This window comes from Nomascus leucogenys, chromosome 4 (genome assembly GCF_006542625.1).
Source record: "Nomascus leucogenys isolate Asia chromosome 4, Asia_NLE_v1, whole genome shotgun sequence".
NCBI lineage: Eukaryota > Metazoa > Chordata > Mammalia > Primates > Hylobatidae > Nomascus > Nomascus leucogenys.
The window spans coordinates 112,620,385-112,639,191 of NC_044384.1; the positions used below are offsets into that span (position 1 = coordinate 112,620,385).

Here is an 18,807-nt window from a genome sequence, read left to right on the forward strand (position 1 = left end):
AAGGGGAGGAGGAGAAAAGGTGGAAAGAGCAATGTGGTCTATACTGAAGGCCTGTGTGTGTTCAGAACAAATGCTCAGCTCTTTGTAAACATCTCAACATTTGATCAAATTCTTTTGTGTATGACCTGAGAGGTTCACAAAGCCTGTGGCCATCCTACCTCATTCCCTGGAGTCCTCCAGACATGATCTCTTTATGATTACCAAAAAAATTGCTGCATAACAAACAACTACAAAACCTCAGTGGCATAAAATAATAAACATGTGCCTGCAGGATTCAGCTGATCTTAGTTGGCTTCATTCATGCAAGTGTTATCTAGCCTGGGCTCAACAGGGCAACATGGCTCTGCTCCACATGTCTATCATCCTCCTTCCAGACTCAATAGGGTAGCCTGAATATGCCTTTTTTTGTGGAGATGGCACAAGACAGCAAGTGGAAGCATGCAAGGCTTTTCAAGACCTGGGCTCAGAACTGGCACAGTGTGACTTCCATTCCACTCTATTGGCCAAAGCAAGTCACATGGCCGGGACCAGATTTAAGAGGTTAGAAAAAGATGCTCTACTTCTTTAATGGGAGCAACTGCAGGTCACATAGCAAGGGGCATGAACACAGAAAGGGGTGAAGAGTTGCAGTTTATTACAGACACTAACGATAGTGCTACCGTTAATTCCTTTCAGGCTTTGGTTGCTGCTTTCCATGCTGTAGCTTGGACAAGAGAAAGCCTCCCTGGGTCATTTGGTGGAACCTGCGGAAAACCTGCTACCAAATAGTGAAACACAGCTGGTTTGAGAGCTTTATTATCTTTGTGATTCTGCTGAGCAGTGGGGCACTGGTAAATCATCATGGTGTTGTGGAGACGTTGGGCATCAGGGCAGCTGGGGAAGCTGCACTCTGACTTGGCTTCTCGTAGGACTGTGAATATGGGAGACCAGACAGAAGTGGTCTCTGGTGCTGCTGCTTCCCGCAGTGGGCAGGGTTTTGCACAACTTCTGAAGTCGTGCTCAACTGGGATATCCCCAAGCAAAGATGCTTTATCTGTGTGGAAGAGTAACGAAAACCAGCACTTTAAAGTGGCCACTAGAGTCTGGTCCTTGATCATCTACCTCTCATTTTGGGGGGATTTCTAGACATTTTCACTGTATCCTACATAGTTCTTCCTCTAGACAGCAATGCTTCGACTCTCCCTGTTACCATAAGCCATAGTGCTGTTTTCTGAAAGGTAAAATATTATGGGAGGGAGTTACAGGGACCAGATTAGGATATAATAAGTTGCCTTGGTATTTTCTATAATTCATGATCCCTTGAAAGAAAGGACAAGGAGATGTTGCTTTATATGCATGGTCAAAGTGTGGTATGAGTCCCAATGAGGTTTAGAAATAACTCTGAACCCATCAGCTTCCATAGCCATAGAGCTATCCACTCCTTTATGCTCTTTCTCCACACCTTCTGGCCCTTCTCGTCTCCCTTTCCCCTCCCTGCTAGGGGGGATAGTATCTTTTATCTTATCACCTGCATATTTCTCCCTCTCCTTTTCTATTTTCTGCTTTTTTCTATCATGCATCTTCCCTTAAAATGATCATACAGTAATGTGTGGCTAAATAATATGGAACCAAACTCTCTTACTGTTTGACATAACAAACAGTTATGAGTTTGTTATGAGAGTTTGGTTCCATATTACTAAACCCAGGAGTCTTGGGTTCTCCCCTGCTAAGAGTGAGAGAACATTTCACAGCGAATCACTAGCAAGTGGAAAAAAACCAGGAAATGTCTTGCTCCTACACCCCATAGCTACTGGTTAGTGTTTTATACATGTGTGATCTCTAGGTGAAAAGAGATGAATACATACCAGAGCCCACCGGGGACTGTGATCAACATACATCTCCATTTGTCTGCTTACTACAGTGTAAATTATTCTTCAAATAGAAAAGCAGATTTCTATAAAACCATCCCAGAGAATTCCCTTTATCAATTTTTATTGTTAATCTTGGGTCTAGGGTTACCTGTAGACTTTCTGGTGACTACATTTTCACTGGCTGTCTACTCTTATTCAAGTGGTAGGGTTTCTTGTATTTATTCCACAAATGATACTTATGATAGGCAGTGGGAAAGCAGTGACAGTGCCAAAAGGCCACAGCAAAAATGCCCCATGGTGCCATAAAAAGAAAATTTATGATCAGAAATGTAGCAGAGGGCACACAACCCCAATTCTTACTTGCCTTCAGAAAGGCAGGTGTAGGCTGGGCAGAGCAAAGCTGAACACACAATGCAGAGCGTGCCAGGAGAAGGACCCAGCCCATACTTCTCTATACATATTTGTAGAGAATGAGAACAATAGACATCAAATCGTTTGCCACTATATGTGTCTATCAGCAGCAGCAGCATCACCTGGAAGCTTGTTAGAAACGCAGAGTATTACATTGTAACAAGCAGTCCATTGTAACAAGTTCCCTAGGTGATTTGGGGTTCATTAGAGTTTGAGAAACTCTGGTCTAGGCAACTATGTAATAATAAGAGCTTCCTGTGTCAGAAAATGGTCTAGATATAATGTGGAAGCCTCTGAAGCTCAATTGCAGGTATAAGCCTGCTCATCCATTGAGCTAACTCAGATCTGCTGAACCAGCTTACTGGGAAGCTTCCCAAATAAGGGAGGAAATGAGCACCCAATACCATTCAGATTTGGTTATCCTCAATAGGCAAACAAACGAAGTCCCTGACCTCCAGGAGCCTGAAGTCTAGTAGAAAAGATAAGCGGGAGTGATTATAGACCAGAAAGTATAGCTCAAGATAGATAGAGCAATTAAGTGGCCTACTCAGGGAAGCAGTGGGTGACATGGGAGCATGTAGGATGGGAACCTAACCCAATCCTGCTGGAACAGGACAGTTTCCTATAGAAAATATCAGCTAAGCTGAAATCTTAAAGCTGAAGAAGAGCTGAAAGAGCAGAGGATGAGATAGAGGGCCTTCTTCAACCAAAAACCAACTTGGCAATTGGAAGTGAGACTGTTTTACTCGTTTGCATTCTTTTTTTCACCCCAGGACTTTGGAGCTATGGGCTTACCCTAGTCCCCAACAGCAAGGATGATTCTCTTCCTGCCTTCAATGTTGGCGTAAATTTCATGGGCAGCTTTAGTAACAGGCCCTCTTCCTTTCTTTCATTCTCAGTAACTCTGTAAAGGCCAAAAGGACAGCTTATATGCTAGTTATATAGACCCTGTAGAATCACATACAGTTCGGGTGAGGGAAATGTTTGGATGTAGCATTAAAAAGGGTCTCTCTGAAAGCCAGGATCTCTTTTTCATAATTACAGATAACAATGTTTAATAGTCAAAGCAATTTACACTGGGAGCTTTAGCCTAGAGTGTTCCAAATTTTGTTAATGTCATGGCACACATACGAAATGACACTATTTGTAGGGAATGGTAAGGTAAATGGATAAGGCTGTTTGTACGGGGAGATGAGGGGAATCGGGGTTGGCAGGATTTAGAGGATGGGCTAAGGCACTTGGACTCAATGTTATAAGCAATAAAGAGACGCTGAATTAATCCACCAAGGCAATTGGGAGGATGAGAGATGGTCTATGTAACTGGGTGGTCCTGGGAATGTTGACAAGACATATTTGGCAGGAGTTGAAAGGATGAGGAAGCCCAGGAAATAATGTGGTGATCCATTAGGAAGATGTTTTAATATTCAGGGGACCAGTGATAAGAAGTTGAGGAAATATTGTGACAACAGAAGAAAGAGGATTTTCCTTCTTCCACTTTTACTTACTCAAGGAATGGATTCCATTGGAAAAGTTTAGCCTTAATATCTTTTGAGCAAAACCTCCTTACCAAGAGAGATACCAGTTTTTATTCACATAAGGAAGAAAAACAAAAAGTAAAGTTACCAAGGAGTTCTTTGCAAATATTCAACCTGGCCTATGGCTATGCTTTTTCATTTCAGATATTTGAAGATGTTCACCTCGAGAAACAACCCAAAATCCAAGAATTAATAAATTGTACTGACATTATTTTTACATATATCTTTATCGGGGAGATGGTACTAAAATGGGTAGCCTTCGGATTTGGAAAGTATTTCACCAGTGCCTGGTGCTGCCTTGATTTCATCATTGTGATTGTAAGTTTACCATCTCTGTGTCCCACACAGGCTGGGGTAGTGGTTAAGGCAGGGATCATGTGGGGGCTGCTTTTCCTGTGTGCCTCATATGGATGTCTGTCTAAAATAGTTTTTCTTGTTATCATTGCCTCTTCACAGTACTTGTAAGTAGTTGTCATTTGTCTATCAGCAGTTTAGCCTTTCCCACTCCTCATACACTACACTTTATATGCTCACCACTACAACCTTTCCCATGATGGGATTCATTCACTTCTCTCCATAAGCACTGTTTATGTATAATATGTACCTAGAATAACTTTCAGTATCCTTGATTTTTTCTTCTTCCAACTTTCTATTTCTTTTCAAGACTTCTCAAAGCTGGTCAGCAGCCAATAGACTAAGCTAATATCCATCTTAATTGTCAAGCAACATAAGAGGATTGTTCACATACCATCTCTCATTTAATATGCATGACAATGTTCTGAATTAAGCAGCATTGTATGACACCTCCCACACTGTATACAAGGAAATCTGTAACTCAGAGGATTAGCAATTTGTTTCAGGTCACAGAGCTGATAAGTGGTGAAATTGGGATTCACATGTCTAGCTGTATGACACAAAAGCTAATAATAGTATTAGTGGATCACATTTATTGAGTGCTTTCCCTGTATCAAGTACTCTTCCATATGCTCCAAATGCCTTCTTTCTTTTAGTTATGATAGCCACTCTGTGGCAGGTGCTACTGTTTTTGTATATTCAGAGAAAGAAAGTAAGTCATAGAGAGGCTAAGAAACATGTTCAAGATTGCCCAGCTAGAAGTGGTGGAGGTGAGATACAAACCTAGTAAGCCTCACTCCAAAGCTCTTGATTTAACATTACATCCTTTTTTTAAGATTAATTTTATGTTTACTGATACATAGTAGATAGACCTATTTTCAGGATACATGTGATTATGTAATACCTTTATATAATTAAAACTGGTGGAACCTAGTAAGTCTCACTCCAGGGCCCTTGATTTTAACATTACCTTCTTTCCATCATGATATAATTAGTTAAACTTTGTCCCTGCTGTGCAAGGAAGTAGATAAGACAAATACCTGAGCATAAACCATGTGGTCAGCAAACCCCACTGGAGAACCATAATGTTGTTGGTTAGCACAAATAGACCATGTGTTCATTTAATATGGACATCAATATTCTGAGTTAATCAGTATTACATGACATCTACCACATTGCTAACAAGAAAACCAGAAGCTCAGAGGCAAGGAAACAGAAGCTCATTTTGGTTCAGGCATTTTAGAAAGGCATAAATGCCATAGAAACTACAGCAGGATTCAAAGATGGGAATAAAAACATCCACGTTTGTCAGTCCTATTAATTTCTAGAGAGCAAATAACTTGTACCTATTATCTTAATAGATTATAGTAAAAAGAAAACCCTGTAAACTGTGTGAACAGATGATTGTTATCTCCATTATAGGGACCTCTGTTTTACCGGATACAAGCCCTACACTTAGGAGCCTGGGTCCTAAAACTAATTGGTCTACCCTCTTTTTGTGTAACCTTAAGCAAAACATTTCCCCTCTTTTGACAATAATTTTCTCACAGGTAAAAATGAGGATGTGGACTATAAATTGCCCAAATTCACTGAACACATAATAGAAAACAAGTGATAGTTTCACTAGAAATCTAGTGATCACCATTAAAAATATCAAAACAGTAGTCCAAAGCCACACTGTCAAAAAAGGGTACCAGGCCCAGATGGGTGGCTTTATTTGTTTATTTATTTATTTATTTATTATATTTCAATAGGCTTTCAGGGAACAGGTGATGTTTGTTTACCTGAATAAGTTATTTAGTGGTGGTTTCTGAGATTTTGGTGCCCCATCGCCTGATCAGTGCACACCGTACCTAATGTAGTCTTTTATCCCTCACACCCTCGTTTCCCGAGTCCCCAGAGTCCACTGTATTATTCTTATGCCTTTGTGTCCTCTTAGCTTAGGTCCCTCTTAAGAGTGAGAACATACAATGTTTGGTTTTCCATTCCTGAGTTACTTCACTTAGAATAATAGTCTCCGATTCCATCCAGGTTGCTGTGAATGCCATTATTTTGGTCCTTTTTATGGCTGAGTAGTATTCCATGGTGTACGTATATAGTATATACCATATACATATACTATATATGGTATATACTGTATATACCATATATATACGCCATATATATACCATATATATATATATACCATCTGTCTCTCTATATATTTATATATGTATCACATTTTCTTTATCCACTAGTTGATTGATGGGCATTTGGGCTGAATCCATATTTTTGCAATTGTGAATTGTGCTGCTATAAACGTGTGTGCAAGTGTCTTTTTCATATAATGATTTCCTTTCTTCTGAGTAGATACACATTAGTGGGATTGCTGGATCAAATGACAGATTTACTTTTAGTTCTTTAAGGAATCTCCACATTGTTTTCCACAGTGGTTGTACTAGTTTACATTCCCACCAGCAGTGTAGAAGTGTTCTGTTTTCACCACATCCATGCCAACATCTATCATTTTTTGATTAGGGCCATTCTTGCAGGAGTAAGGTAGTATTGCTTTGTGGTTATGATTTGTATTTCCCTGATAATTAGTGATGTTGAACATTTTTTCCTATGTTTGTTGGCCATTTGTAAATCTTCTTTTGAGAATTGTCCATTCATGTCCTTTGCCCACTTTTGGATAGGATTATTTGTTTTTTTACTTGCTGATTTGATTGAGTTCTTTGTAGATTCTTGATATTAGTCCTTTGTCAGATGTATAGATTGCAAAGATTTTCAGCCACTCTGTGGATGTCTGTTTACTGTGCTGATTGTTTCTTTTGCCGTGCAGAAGCTTTTTAGTTTAACTAAGTTCCATCTATTCATCTTTGTTTTTGTTGCATTTGCTTTTGGCTTCTTGGTCATGAAGGCTTTGCTTAAGCCAATGTCTAGAAGAGTTTTTCCCATGTTATCTTCTAGAATTTGTATGGTTTCAGGTCTTAGACTTAAATCTCTGATCCATCTTGAGTTGATTTTTGTATAAGATGAGCGATGAGGATCCAGTTTCATTCTCTTACCTGTAGCTAGCCAGTTATCCTAGCACCGTTTGTTGAATAAAGTGCTCTTTTCCCAATTTATAAGGTGCTCTTTTCCCAATTTGTTGTTTGCTTTGTCGATGATCAGTTGGCTGTAGGTATTTGGCTTTATTTCTGGGTTCTTTATTCTGTTCAATCGGTCTGTGTGCCTATTTTTATACCAGTACCATGCTGTTTTGGTGCCTATGGCCTTATAGTATGGTTTGAAGTCTGAAAATGTGATGTCTCCAGATTTGTTCTTTTTGGTTAGTCTTGCTTTGGGTATGCAGGCTCTTTTTTGGTTCCATGTAAATTTTAAGATTTTTTTTTCTAGTTCTGTGAAGAATGATAGTGGTATTTTGATGGGAATTGCATTGAATTTGTAGATTGCTTTTGGTAGTAGGGTCATTTTCACAATGTTGATTCTACCCATCCATGAACATGAGATATGTTTTCATTTGTTTGTGTCATTGATGATTTCTTTCAGCAGTGTTTTGTAGTTTTCTTTGTAGAGGTCTTTCACTTCCTTGGTTAGTTATATTCCTAAGTATTTTATTTTATTTTATTTTTAGCTAGTGTAAAAGGGGTTGAGTTCTTGACTTGTTTCTCAGCTTGGTCACTGTTGGTGTACCAACAGTACACTGATTTGTGTACATTGATTTTGTATCCTGAAACTTTGCTGAATTCATTTGCTGGTTCTAGGAGTTTTTTGGATGACTCTTTAGGATTTTCTATGTATACAATCATATCATCAAGAGGCCCAGATGGTTTTGCAGGTAACTTTTACCAAACTTCCAAGGAAGAATTAATCTCATCTTATTCAAGTTGTTACAAAGAATAGACAAAAAAAGGGAAAGCTTGCAAATTTATTTAATGAGATAAACATAATATTGATAATAAAATGAATAGAACAGAAATGAATCAAATAAGAAAAGAAAATAATCTTACAATTATATATCTTTACAAATCACAGATAAAGCACTCAACAAATGTGGTTTACTATTACTATTATTAGCCTTGACATCATGCAGACTGTGGTGGGAATCTGAAATTCACCACTTATCAGCTGTATGACCTGAAACAAGTTGCTGATCCTTTGAGCTTCAGGTTTCCTCATCTATAATATGGTAGATGTTGCAAAGTGCTGCTTAGCTTGGGATATTGTTGTATCCCTTGGGATATTGTTGTATCTCTCATTGATTAAATGAGAGAATGTACGTGAACGATTCTATAATGTTTATTGTCAATCAAGATTATATAAAATTACCATCATAATTTTTATTAGAAAAGCATAAACCACAAAAAGATACACAATTCAACTACATCAAAATGTAGTAAAACTTTTATTTTTCTATTCAACAATGCTCTAATTACAGTTACAAACCAACTAGAACCTGGGAGACAGTATTTGCCACAATAGATCATTATTATTCACAACATATAAAAATTTCCTACAGATTCACAGGAAAAAAACAACCCAGAGTACGAATGGGAGAAGTATGCAAACAGCCAATTCACAAAAGGAATAAATGTATGATGAAATATACACTAGTTCTATCACCAGTTAGCACAGAAGTGCGTATTAAAATGAGAAGCCTCTTTTTACTCATTAGATTGGAAAACAAAATATATTGTTTTGAAACATGGTCTCACTCTGTCACCCAGGCTGGAGTGCAGTGGCAACCTCTGCCTCCCAGGCTCAGTTGATCCTTTTGCCTTAGACTCCTAAGTAGCTGGGACTACAGGCACCTACCACCACGCCCAGCTAATTTTTGTATTTTTTGTGGAGACAGGGTTTTACCGTGTTGCCCAGGCTTGTCTCGGACTCCTGAGCTCAAGCTATCCTCCTGTCTCAGCCTCCCAAAGTGTTGGGATTACAGGCTTGAGCGACTGTGCCCAGCCATGGCAAAATTTTAAAGATGGATAACATTGACATTTAGAAGGATATAGGAAAATGCGATCTCAAACCACTGCTAATAATTTAATTGATACAGCCACTGTAGGGAACATTTCGCACTATTAAGTAAAAATCACAAATGACCCAACTCACAATCCACAAATATCACTTGTTATAGATCCAAGGAGAACTCTTGCATATGTACCCAAGAAAAATGCACACATCTGCCCAGTGTACTGTTGTGCGTAATACTGTCCAGTGTACTGTTTTGCATAATAGCAAAGAAATGGAAATAACCTAGGTATTCACCAAGGAGGAGTGGATCCGTAAAACATGAAGATTTATATGCTGTACTATTCCTCAACAGTTACAAGGAGCAAACCATAAGAATATAATCAACATGATAATTTCAAAAACAGTGCAGAGTGATAAATGCATGTTAGATTTAAAAAATAAGATAAAACTAGTAGAAGACTTCTCACTTGAAGAGTACAGTATGGTGGGAAAGAATGTGGGTGCTTCTGTGTGTCTCACTGATACCTGCAAGTCTGATGGAACAGAAACTGGGGTAAGGTTTAAGGTAAAGAGTTGTATAAGGTCTCTGTAGGAACATCTCTTCTCACCAACCATGACAATGATTTGGTAAAACGAAGAATTGCTAAACTTTGCCATCTGTTTTCATCTGGCTAGGAATAAGTGGAGTATTTGCGAGAAAGCTACTTAATAACTTAATAACTTAAATAACTCTCCAAAAGTGGTGCCATTGTAAACAAAAAGCCCATTAAAAACATTATAAATACACTGTAAATTGATTATAAATTTCAAAATCTTAATATTCTGTCATATTAACTCAATTTCTCTTCACTACTACAATGAGGTTGGCAAGATTTGTGAGGAATGTTTTTAGGTAATAGTGAACTCTGACACCAGCTTAGTCAGGACTATCCTGATTCACTTCCTATCCAGCTGAGCAACTCTTCTTCCAAGTTGAGCCTCTGAAAACTCTCCATAATAAGAATGGCTGAAGATCTGCAGCAAGCAGATTCAACTCAAGCTCAGCATTGATTCCATTGTGATAATAGAAGCAAATCCTAATTCCTCATATGAAAGCCAATATCTTCTAGAATTGTCCTCTACTGAGCATCTGTAAATATTGTTAAGATTTAATTTGGTATACTTAACAGAGCTTTCTAATACTCAGTTCTGTCCTATTGAGGAGAAGTATATTGGGAGAGAAAATAGCATTTAATTCCCCAATAAGGAGCTATTTGGATTAGGGGAAATATTAGCAAATAATTTATTTTTTCCTTGTAACTTTTTATTTTGATATCATTTCAAACTAAGAAAAATGTTGCAGGAAATAGTATAATGAAATCCACATATTCTTTCTGCAGGTTCGCCAATTATTGTCACCCATCTGCTTTGTCATTTTTTCTCTCTTTTTTTCCCCTTAAACTGCTTGAGATTAAGTTGCAAGCATCAAACCTATTACCCCTAAACATGCCAATGTATATTTCCTATCAAGGACAATGTCTCACATGATTACAATACAGTGATCAAAGTTAGGAAATTTAACATTGATTCAATTAAAATCCACATCCATTGTCAAATTTTTCAAATTCACCATAAAGAGCTTTGTTACGGCAATTGACTGTCATAATAAATTTCAATTGACTGCCATAACAAGATTCTTTATGGTTAACTCCCTTTATGCATCCACCTCCTGCCCCCACTCCAATCCAGGATCCAATTCAGCACCCCATATTACATGATTGTTATATCTCTTTGGTTTCCTTTAATTCACAACAATTTCTCAGATTTTCCTTGTCTTTCACTAAACAAATAATGTGAGTGCATTGTTCCCACGTTTATGGACTGTAGCTTTGGTAGATAAGGAGAAAAATGGACTTTCCAGCTGGACACCAAGTCAGGTGCATTATCTGTGGCCTCTCTTCCCATCAGATCTCAGTGACCACCCTCATTAACTTAAAGGAATTGAAGTCCTTCCGGACTCTACGAGCACTGAGGCCTCTTCGCGCGCTGTCCCAGTTCGAAGGAATGAAGGTACATTCTGCAGAAGAATGGGTAGAAGTTCAGTTAACAGGGAAAGGTGGAAAGACCAACAGTTCTTTTCGGGCTGAGATTTCCTTAAATTGCCAAGCTTTTCCTGGGTTACTTCCCAGCCTGCCCAGTGCTTAGAATTTGAGAGGTAGAGAAAAGCCTAATGTATGGTTTCTACCCTAAAAGCTTCTGTGACAGCCAAGATGAGCTCTAGCTTCCCCTCAGAATCCTGGGGTAGGTGTCTGTAAGTCTCTAACACTGTCGTCACCAGGGCACTTCTCAAGGTATCCTCAGTGGCAACAGAGAGGACCTATTATATAGGAGCCGAGAGCAGGGCTTGTCATGGGGATGGGGCACATGTATGTGGAGATTAAGGACATAGCTCCAAGAGATCAAGACCTGCACATCAGGCCCATGCTGAGAAGTCGAAGAGCCTGGTGCATCCTACCCATCTGTTATGGTTTTCTTTGCTTTTGTTTCCATAAGGTGGTGGTCAATGCTCTCATAGGTGCCATACCTGCCATTCTGAATGTTTTGCTTGTCTGCCTCATTTTCTGGCTCATATTTTGTATTCTGGGAGTACACTTCTTTTCTGGAAAATTTGGGAAATGCATTAATGGAACAGACTCAGTTATAAATTATACCATCATTACAAATAAAAGTCAATGTGAAAGTGGCAATTTCTCTTGGATCAACCAGAAAGTCAACTTTGACAATGTGGGAAATGCTTACCTCGCTCTGCTGCAAGTGGTAAGTACAGTCAGTATGTTTTTCACTCTGAGGAGAAAAAACTTCAGAGAATCATGAATTCTTTCTCAGCTAATAAAAATGCGGTGACTCCATTGTGATAATAGAAGCAAATCCTAATTCCTTATATGAAAGCCAATGCCTTCTGGAATTGTCCTCTACTGAGCATCTCCAACTTCATTGACTGCTGAGCCTCAGCTTCCTAGTGATGCCCCTTTGAGGATCTGTACATCTCACACTGTCCTGTATGGCACCTTGCTGGCTCTCCACAACTCCAGGCAAAGAGGAGTGGAGCCTCAGGTGTAGGTCATGACACTTTGAACAGTTCCCTGTTTAAAGCACAGTTGCCAGGTCTTGAACAGGCAGTGCAAATAAATATGGCATCAGAAAAGAACCCTTAGCCAGTCTCTTTTCAGCTGTTGGGCCACAGCTTCAGCTTCTCTGGTAACTTTTAAGGTGGAAATTTCTTGTTTTTAAACTTTGTATCTTATACAAATGAAGAAGAAGAAAAAAATCCAAGACACGCATCCTTGTGTTCCCTTCTATCGTTCTTTCATTTGAGCATCTTGTCCTAGAAGGTTGGGGTATCATCTTATATAGTCAGCCCACTGGGCCTCACCTGCTTTTCCATGCCATGTATCTGTTGATGGCAAGTCTACATTTGTATTATTCATGTTTTTCTGCTTTTGTTGCAGGCAACATTTAAGGGCTGGATGGATATTATATACGCAGCTGTTGATTCCAGAGAGGTGAGTCAGTGTTCTACCATGTTCTGGAGTGTTAGGGTCAAGTCAGAGATATCATGACTACATGGACAGTCCAGAACTGGCATCATAGTTCCAGCAGCCGGGGTTCTCTGCCTTGTTTTCTTTGGAACAAAACGCTGTGAGATACCACTGACTAATATAAAGGATTCTTATGCATCCTCTAGTGAGTATTTGATACCCCAATATTCTCTAAAGTCCAGTCTTCTTTCTCCATGGTGGCCAAGGAAAAACCACTCATACAGGAGATGGAGCCAGAAGTGGCAGAATCACAGGATACCTTGATTTTCTTCTTACCTCTTCTCCAAATGGTTGGATAGGCAGAAACCAAATTTCAAAGAGTATCTGTTTTAGATTGTGGGAAACCTTAAGACTGCACTAAATTTCCATGCGAGGCTCCAGACTCCCTAGTGATGGCCAACTGTTGAATTTTAGAGTTTCTAGTGGTGGCCAGCTGTTGAATTTTAGTTAAAGAAAAGATAATCACGGATTCCCAAAGTTGGAATTGTACTCAGTAATATAGCCTAGTTTCTATTTTCCAGCTTGGAAAGTTGAGGGATAAAAAGAAAGAGTTTCCCAAAGTCATAGAGTGAGCAGATGGTTGGCTCAATAATGAAGTCAATGGCAGAAATTATTGTTTTCTATTATCGCACATGTGTGTATTTCGACCTATTTGGGAGTCTGCAGAGTTGATGCCTAACACCTAAAAAGTATTCAGTACCTGTGAGCTGGTACAGACTGAGTATCCCTTATCTGAAACGCTTGGGACCAGAAGTGTTTCAGATTTTGGAGTTTGTAAGACTTGGGAATATTTGCATAATATAGTTGAGCATCCCTAATCTGAAAATACAAAACGCCACAGAGAACATTTCCTTTAAGCATGACCTTTGCATATTATGTCAGCACTCAAAAAGTTTCAGATTTTGGAGCACTTGAGACTTTGGATTTTCAGATTAGGGATGCTCAACCTGTAGTAGCAGTAGAGGTGGTTTGAGTAGTGTTATAGCAGCATCGAGGGATGAGAATTAATCTTTATGGCCATTCCAGTTGTCATTATAAATTCACAGATTGTCATTATAAGTTAATATACAGATGATGCATAGCAACAAATCTGAGTTTGCTCACTTCTGGGTGTGTTAATAAAATCAACTTTCTGGAGAGGCAAAGCTAACAGTAGATACTTAACTGTTTATAACAATTATAGTTTACATTGTGATATTTATATATACAATGTAATTTTATAATTATATATACAACATAATTTTATAATTACAATTTATAGCAAAGGAAATATTTTAAAAATACTAATGTACTCATTTCTTTTGTCTTTTTGAGTACGTGACCTTCACTCTAGTTTGGCTTTGACATCCATCTGCCCGGAGGTGGAGATGGGGAGTGGGGAGGAAAGGTTTTGCAGATGTGTAGTAGACAAGGTGTGTGGCTTGCAGATGCTCCCAGAGTGAGTGACAGGTGGGTGGAAGTGTGTGGAGGGGTGCCTGTTTTGATGCTGGTCCTGATATGTACTGGTTGTTGTATGCTGGCTTCTAGCTTGATGGCTGTTGTCTATGTAGTCACCCAGCACCCTGCTGGCCTCAAATATTGAAGTTGTGGTTGTTGATGATGTGGGCATTCTCCCCATCATCTCCTCCTGGCCTTAAATACTGGTTCTCTGCCATATCCTCCACATGGTCCCTGGCAGTCTACTCCCATCCCGTGCTACAGGGCCCAACATGACAGGCCCATGGCTATCAACTCCGTGTCCAAGCCACATGAGAACTGAGAGGTTCAAGAGGCTTCTCTCTGTTCAATTATGTTACTCAAATCTCTTAAGTCAGCCTGCCTGCCTAATATATCTCAGGCCTTCCCAGTAGTAATTCCTTCCAGAAAATGCAGAAGTAAAGCAAGAATACCCTCTTTGCCTTCCATGTTTCCCTCAATTTACTGCATTCCAACCCCCCTTTCCAGACCCAAAGAGGGATAATCAGGACACACATCTTGTAGCTCTGATTTTCTGTCTCTGTTTATTTTTCCTACATTTCCTATGGACAAATTGGGTGAGCTTTGATAATTTCATCTTTTTGTCTAAATCTCCCTCCAATAAAACTCTCCACCTTCACACCTTTGATCTAACAAAGAGGGACATGAAGGAGTACAGACATTCCTATATCTCAAAGCAGTAACCTACCATGCAAGACTATTAGCCCAATTGGCAATTTTATTTTAAATGTCCAATGCTGAATATTCTTCCCATTACATTGTTTTTGTACTAATGTCTACCTTTTGTTCAAATAAATGGATGCCTCAAGCAAACCTGGACTAAGGTCAGGTAGTCTTCATAGCAAAAGAGAGAAATAATATTTTCAAATAATTACCTTCATTACACTAGTCTACATTGTGAGTGTTGAATAACAAATACCATAAGTGCATTCAACATTAGTCAGAGCTATCAGCACTTATATCTTTGATGTGATAGAGGGAAAAAAAGTGAAATCTTTTTGCCACCTGCCTAAAAGTGCTTGAAGCAAATAACAATGCAAAGGACTTGGATGAAAGGGCTCTCAGATGATTTGGGTTGTACCTTGGACTGGGAGAGCTTGGTTGGAGTCAATTTGTGTCCATTTTAGAGCTCGATCATTCATTCATTCATTTAGATATTCATTCCATGTGTATCAAAAATCTACATATCAGAAGGCATGCTAGGCACTAGGAAGTTAAGAGTGAAAGGACATAACCACATATTAAGTAAAGCAGTGGGCTCTATATGGGGGTCATAGTAGTTCAACAACACTTAGTGGTTTAGTCACCTCTGCCCAAGGTGAACGTGCCCCTCCTGTGGTGGCCTCACCTCCAGTCAGTTTCCCTCCAATTACATACCCATATGGACATTCCCTATGGATGACTTTTTAAAAAGACAAATGTGATCATACCACTCTTCTCCCTTACAATCCCTCAATGATTCTCCTTTGCTTAGAGTAAAAAGCCCGATTTTCCATCACCCCAGGTCCCCACCACACGCCATCACTCAAGCTGAGCTGGGAAAACTGAAAGACAGGCTCCCAACAGGGGCCATGGCTGTTAGGAAGAGGCTATGTAATCAATGTTGCTGCTAAGAAACACCTTGGTCTTCTAGATAAGGTAGTTAGAATGCTTATGTTTTTCTACAGTAATTGTTTTTTTCTCTTATTAAAAAAATTTCTAACAGAAAGAACAACAGCCAGAGTTTGAGAGCAATTCATTCGGTTACATTTACTTCGTAGTCTTTATCATCTTCGGCTCATTCTTCACTCTGAATCTCTTCATTGGTGTTATTATTGACAACTTCAACCAACAGCAGAAAAAGATAAGTATCTGGATTGTCTTGATTTGGTAATTTTATCTCTGTCCTCCCAATGCATTAATAAAACATAATTCTGGCCTAGAATATTATACAAACTAGCCTTTATGATCTGCACAATAACAAGGAGGGAGCTCCCATGTCTACCTGCAGATGATCCTCAAAGATGAGGCTGAAAGAAGACTGAAAACATCTGGGTTTAATTAAGTCATTACTTTTATTTTCTTTTACCTTCTTAATCAATGGACATTGCTACTATTGAGATGAAACCCATTAATAACTGAACCCTAACAGAACAACAACCACCAGGATTAGTATTTATTAAATATGACACTAGGGTCATATTTTAATAACATTTCAAATGCACTTTATTATCCACTGTAAAAATAATATACTCTCCTTTTTCAGCCAGTGTGTCCTGGCCCCCAGCACCCAAGCCTCAGCAGATCTATCCACCCTACTTGGAAAGAAGATGACTGGGGAAGAGGCAGGGCTAGGGAGGTTTTCTTCCCCATGCACTATAATAAACACATGTTTATTTTGCTAATTCTAAAATCCACAGGAGCTTTGTAGTGAATGTGGAAAATTAAGGAAGATAAAAAGAAAATTTAAATCACCCAAAGGTGGCCACCAAATGATAACCACTTTAGACAATGCCTCTTATGATTTTGGTATAATCCATTCCAGTCACTTTGTATTACTTTTACACAGTTAGGATTACCGTATATTTTTAATTTTATAGTTTTGACCTCATTAGTTATAAGCTTATGTCATAAAATTATCTTTGCTATAAGAATTCTCAGAGCCCCTGGCAGGGCATGGTGGCTCACACCTGTAATCCCAGCACTTTGGGAGGCTGAGGCGGGGAGATCAGTTGAGGTCAGGAGTTCGATACCAGCCTGGCCAATATGGTGGAACCCAGTCTCTACAAAAAGTACAAAAAAATTAACCAGCTGTGGTGGTACATGCCTATAATCCCAGCTACTTGGGAGGCTGAGGCAGGAGAATTGCTTGAACTCGGGAGGCGGAGGTTGCAGTAAGCTGAGATCACTCCACTGCATTCCAGCCTGGGCAACAGAGCGAGACTCCATCTCAAAAAAGAAAAAAAAAGAAAAAAAAGAATTCTCAGGGCTGAATTACATTGCATATTATGGATAGACCATAATTTATCCTGATCATTCCCCTCTTTGGACATTTATAGGTTGTTTTTAAATTTCTTGCTCTTCTAAAACAATTATGACCATTTTTTAAATTCTGTGTATCTCTGATTATTTCTTCAGCATAAATTCCTAGAATTAGAATATTAAAAGCATTGAAGACATATTGTCAAAATACCTTCCAGAAATGCTGTGCTAGGTACCCTTATTCTGCAGAATATGAAAATGCGTGGTTACTGAGATCTCATCATTCTAATTGTTATACTTTTATTATCTTTTTTAGACTGATGGGGAAAAGTGTTATCTCATTGTTTTATATTTATTTATTTGATCATTAGTGAGGTTACACACTTTTTCACAGATTGATGGCCACAAGTATTTCTCCTTTGAGAGTTTTTATTTATATCATTTGTCTATTTTTAAGTCTGAGATTGCCATCTTTTTTGTATGCATTTTTATATAATTAGTCCAATTTGTGACATGCATCTTATATTTTTGTAATAACATATTTAACTTATAGACATTAGTATTTTTCAGAGTCAAACTCCCAATCTTGTTGTTTTTGGATTTTTTTTTAATTGTACTTATGAACTAAAGGCATTTCTCAATCCCCAAATCAAGTAACTAAGTATTCTCCTTTGGTTTTCCTAATTGTTTTATGGCTTTCTTTGATTTTTCCTCTGGACTCTCATAATTCATCCAAAATGTACCTTGATACCAATTGGCCTTCTTAGCATCTGCTGGGGAAGTCATTCCCTGTTGTTACACAAACTGTATTGCTTCTGCTACTCAGGAGTGTGTGATGTAGCATCCTCTCTGTAATATGCATCTTGATTTCTATCACTACCTGCAATTTGGATGTCAGCCTTTGTGATTTTAGATTTAAGCTTACATTAGAAATCATTGTTTTGATCAATCTACTATATCCTTTTGTTTTGTCTTGTTTTACTTTTTATTACAGAAAATCTCAAACATGCACAAGAGTGTACTAGAATTAACCTAAAATATCCATCACCCAGAACAACATTTATTGACTTAGGAATGTGCTTGTTCTAAGCCATATATGCCCTTACTCAACTCTGCCACCAGATTTTTTTATGGAGCAAACCACAGACATCACATCATTTGATTCATAAATATTTTAGAGCATATCTCTTTTTAAACATAACCACAATTCCATTAGCACACCAAAAAATTTAATGTGAGTTCTTTAAATTCATCAAATACCGAGTCTATTTTCAAATTGGTCTGAGCCTTTAATTTAAAAGAAAAATGTTTATTTATTAATTCTGTGTTTCACTGTTGAAGCTTTTTGTTTGTTTGTTTTCAAATCAGGATTCAAATACATAAGGTCTTTCCGTTTGACAACTTTCTTATTCTCTGAAATGCCACAATGTTCCAAGTTTAGGTTGTACCTTTCCTGCCCTAGGTCTGTAATCAGCCATTTCTCTAAAAACTGTTTGTTTCTTTGTGGGAAACGGTCTCCAAGACCACAATCTAGAGTGCTCATTGTCATTGTTTCTAAGCCTTTGAGTGGACAGAGTTGCTTAAAATTCAGGACTACAAGGAAATATATAAGTGGAAGTTTGCATACTGATAACTCAAATTCAGGACTACAAAGTTTTCACTTAACATCTATATCTCCCCTTCTCC

General features: G+C 38.5%; 1 protein-coding gene across 3 annotated transcripts in view; it reads left to right on the plus strand.

Moving 5' to 3' along the window:
• The window catches only part of SCN11A (sodium voltage-gated channel alpha subunit 11), a 193,410-nt gene that overhangs the window by 155,284 nt on the left and 19,319 nt on the right, over window positions 1-18,807 (plus strand). For 2 of the 3 annotated variants that reach the window (XM_030810198.1, XM_030810199.1), the window contains 6 exons: window positions 676-830; window positions 3,941-4,114; window positions 11,054-11,155; window positions 11,639-11,902; window positions 12,595-12,648; window positions 15,866-16,003. In XM_030810198.1, the coding sequence (XP_030666058.1) occupies window positions 676-830; window positions 3,941-4,114; window positions 11,054-11,155; window positions 11,639-11,902; window positions 12,595-12,648; window positions 15,866-16,003 (887 nt within the window). Of the gene's footprint in view, window positions 1-675; window positions 831-3,940; window positions 4,115-11,053; window positions 11,156-11,638; window positions 11,903-12,594; window positions 12,649-15,865; window positions 16,008-18,807 lie in introns of all 3 variants that reach the window. The other variant, XM_030810200.1, reaches the window with a different exon arrangement.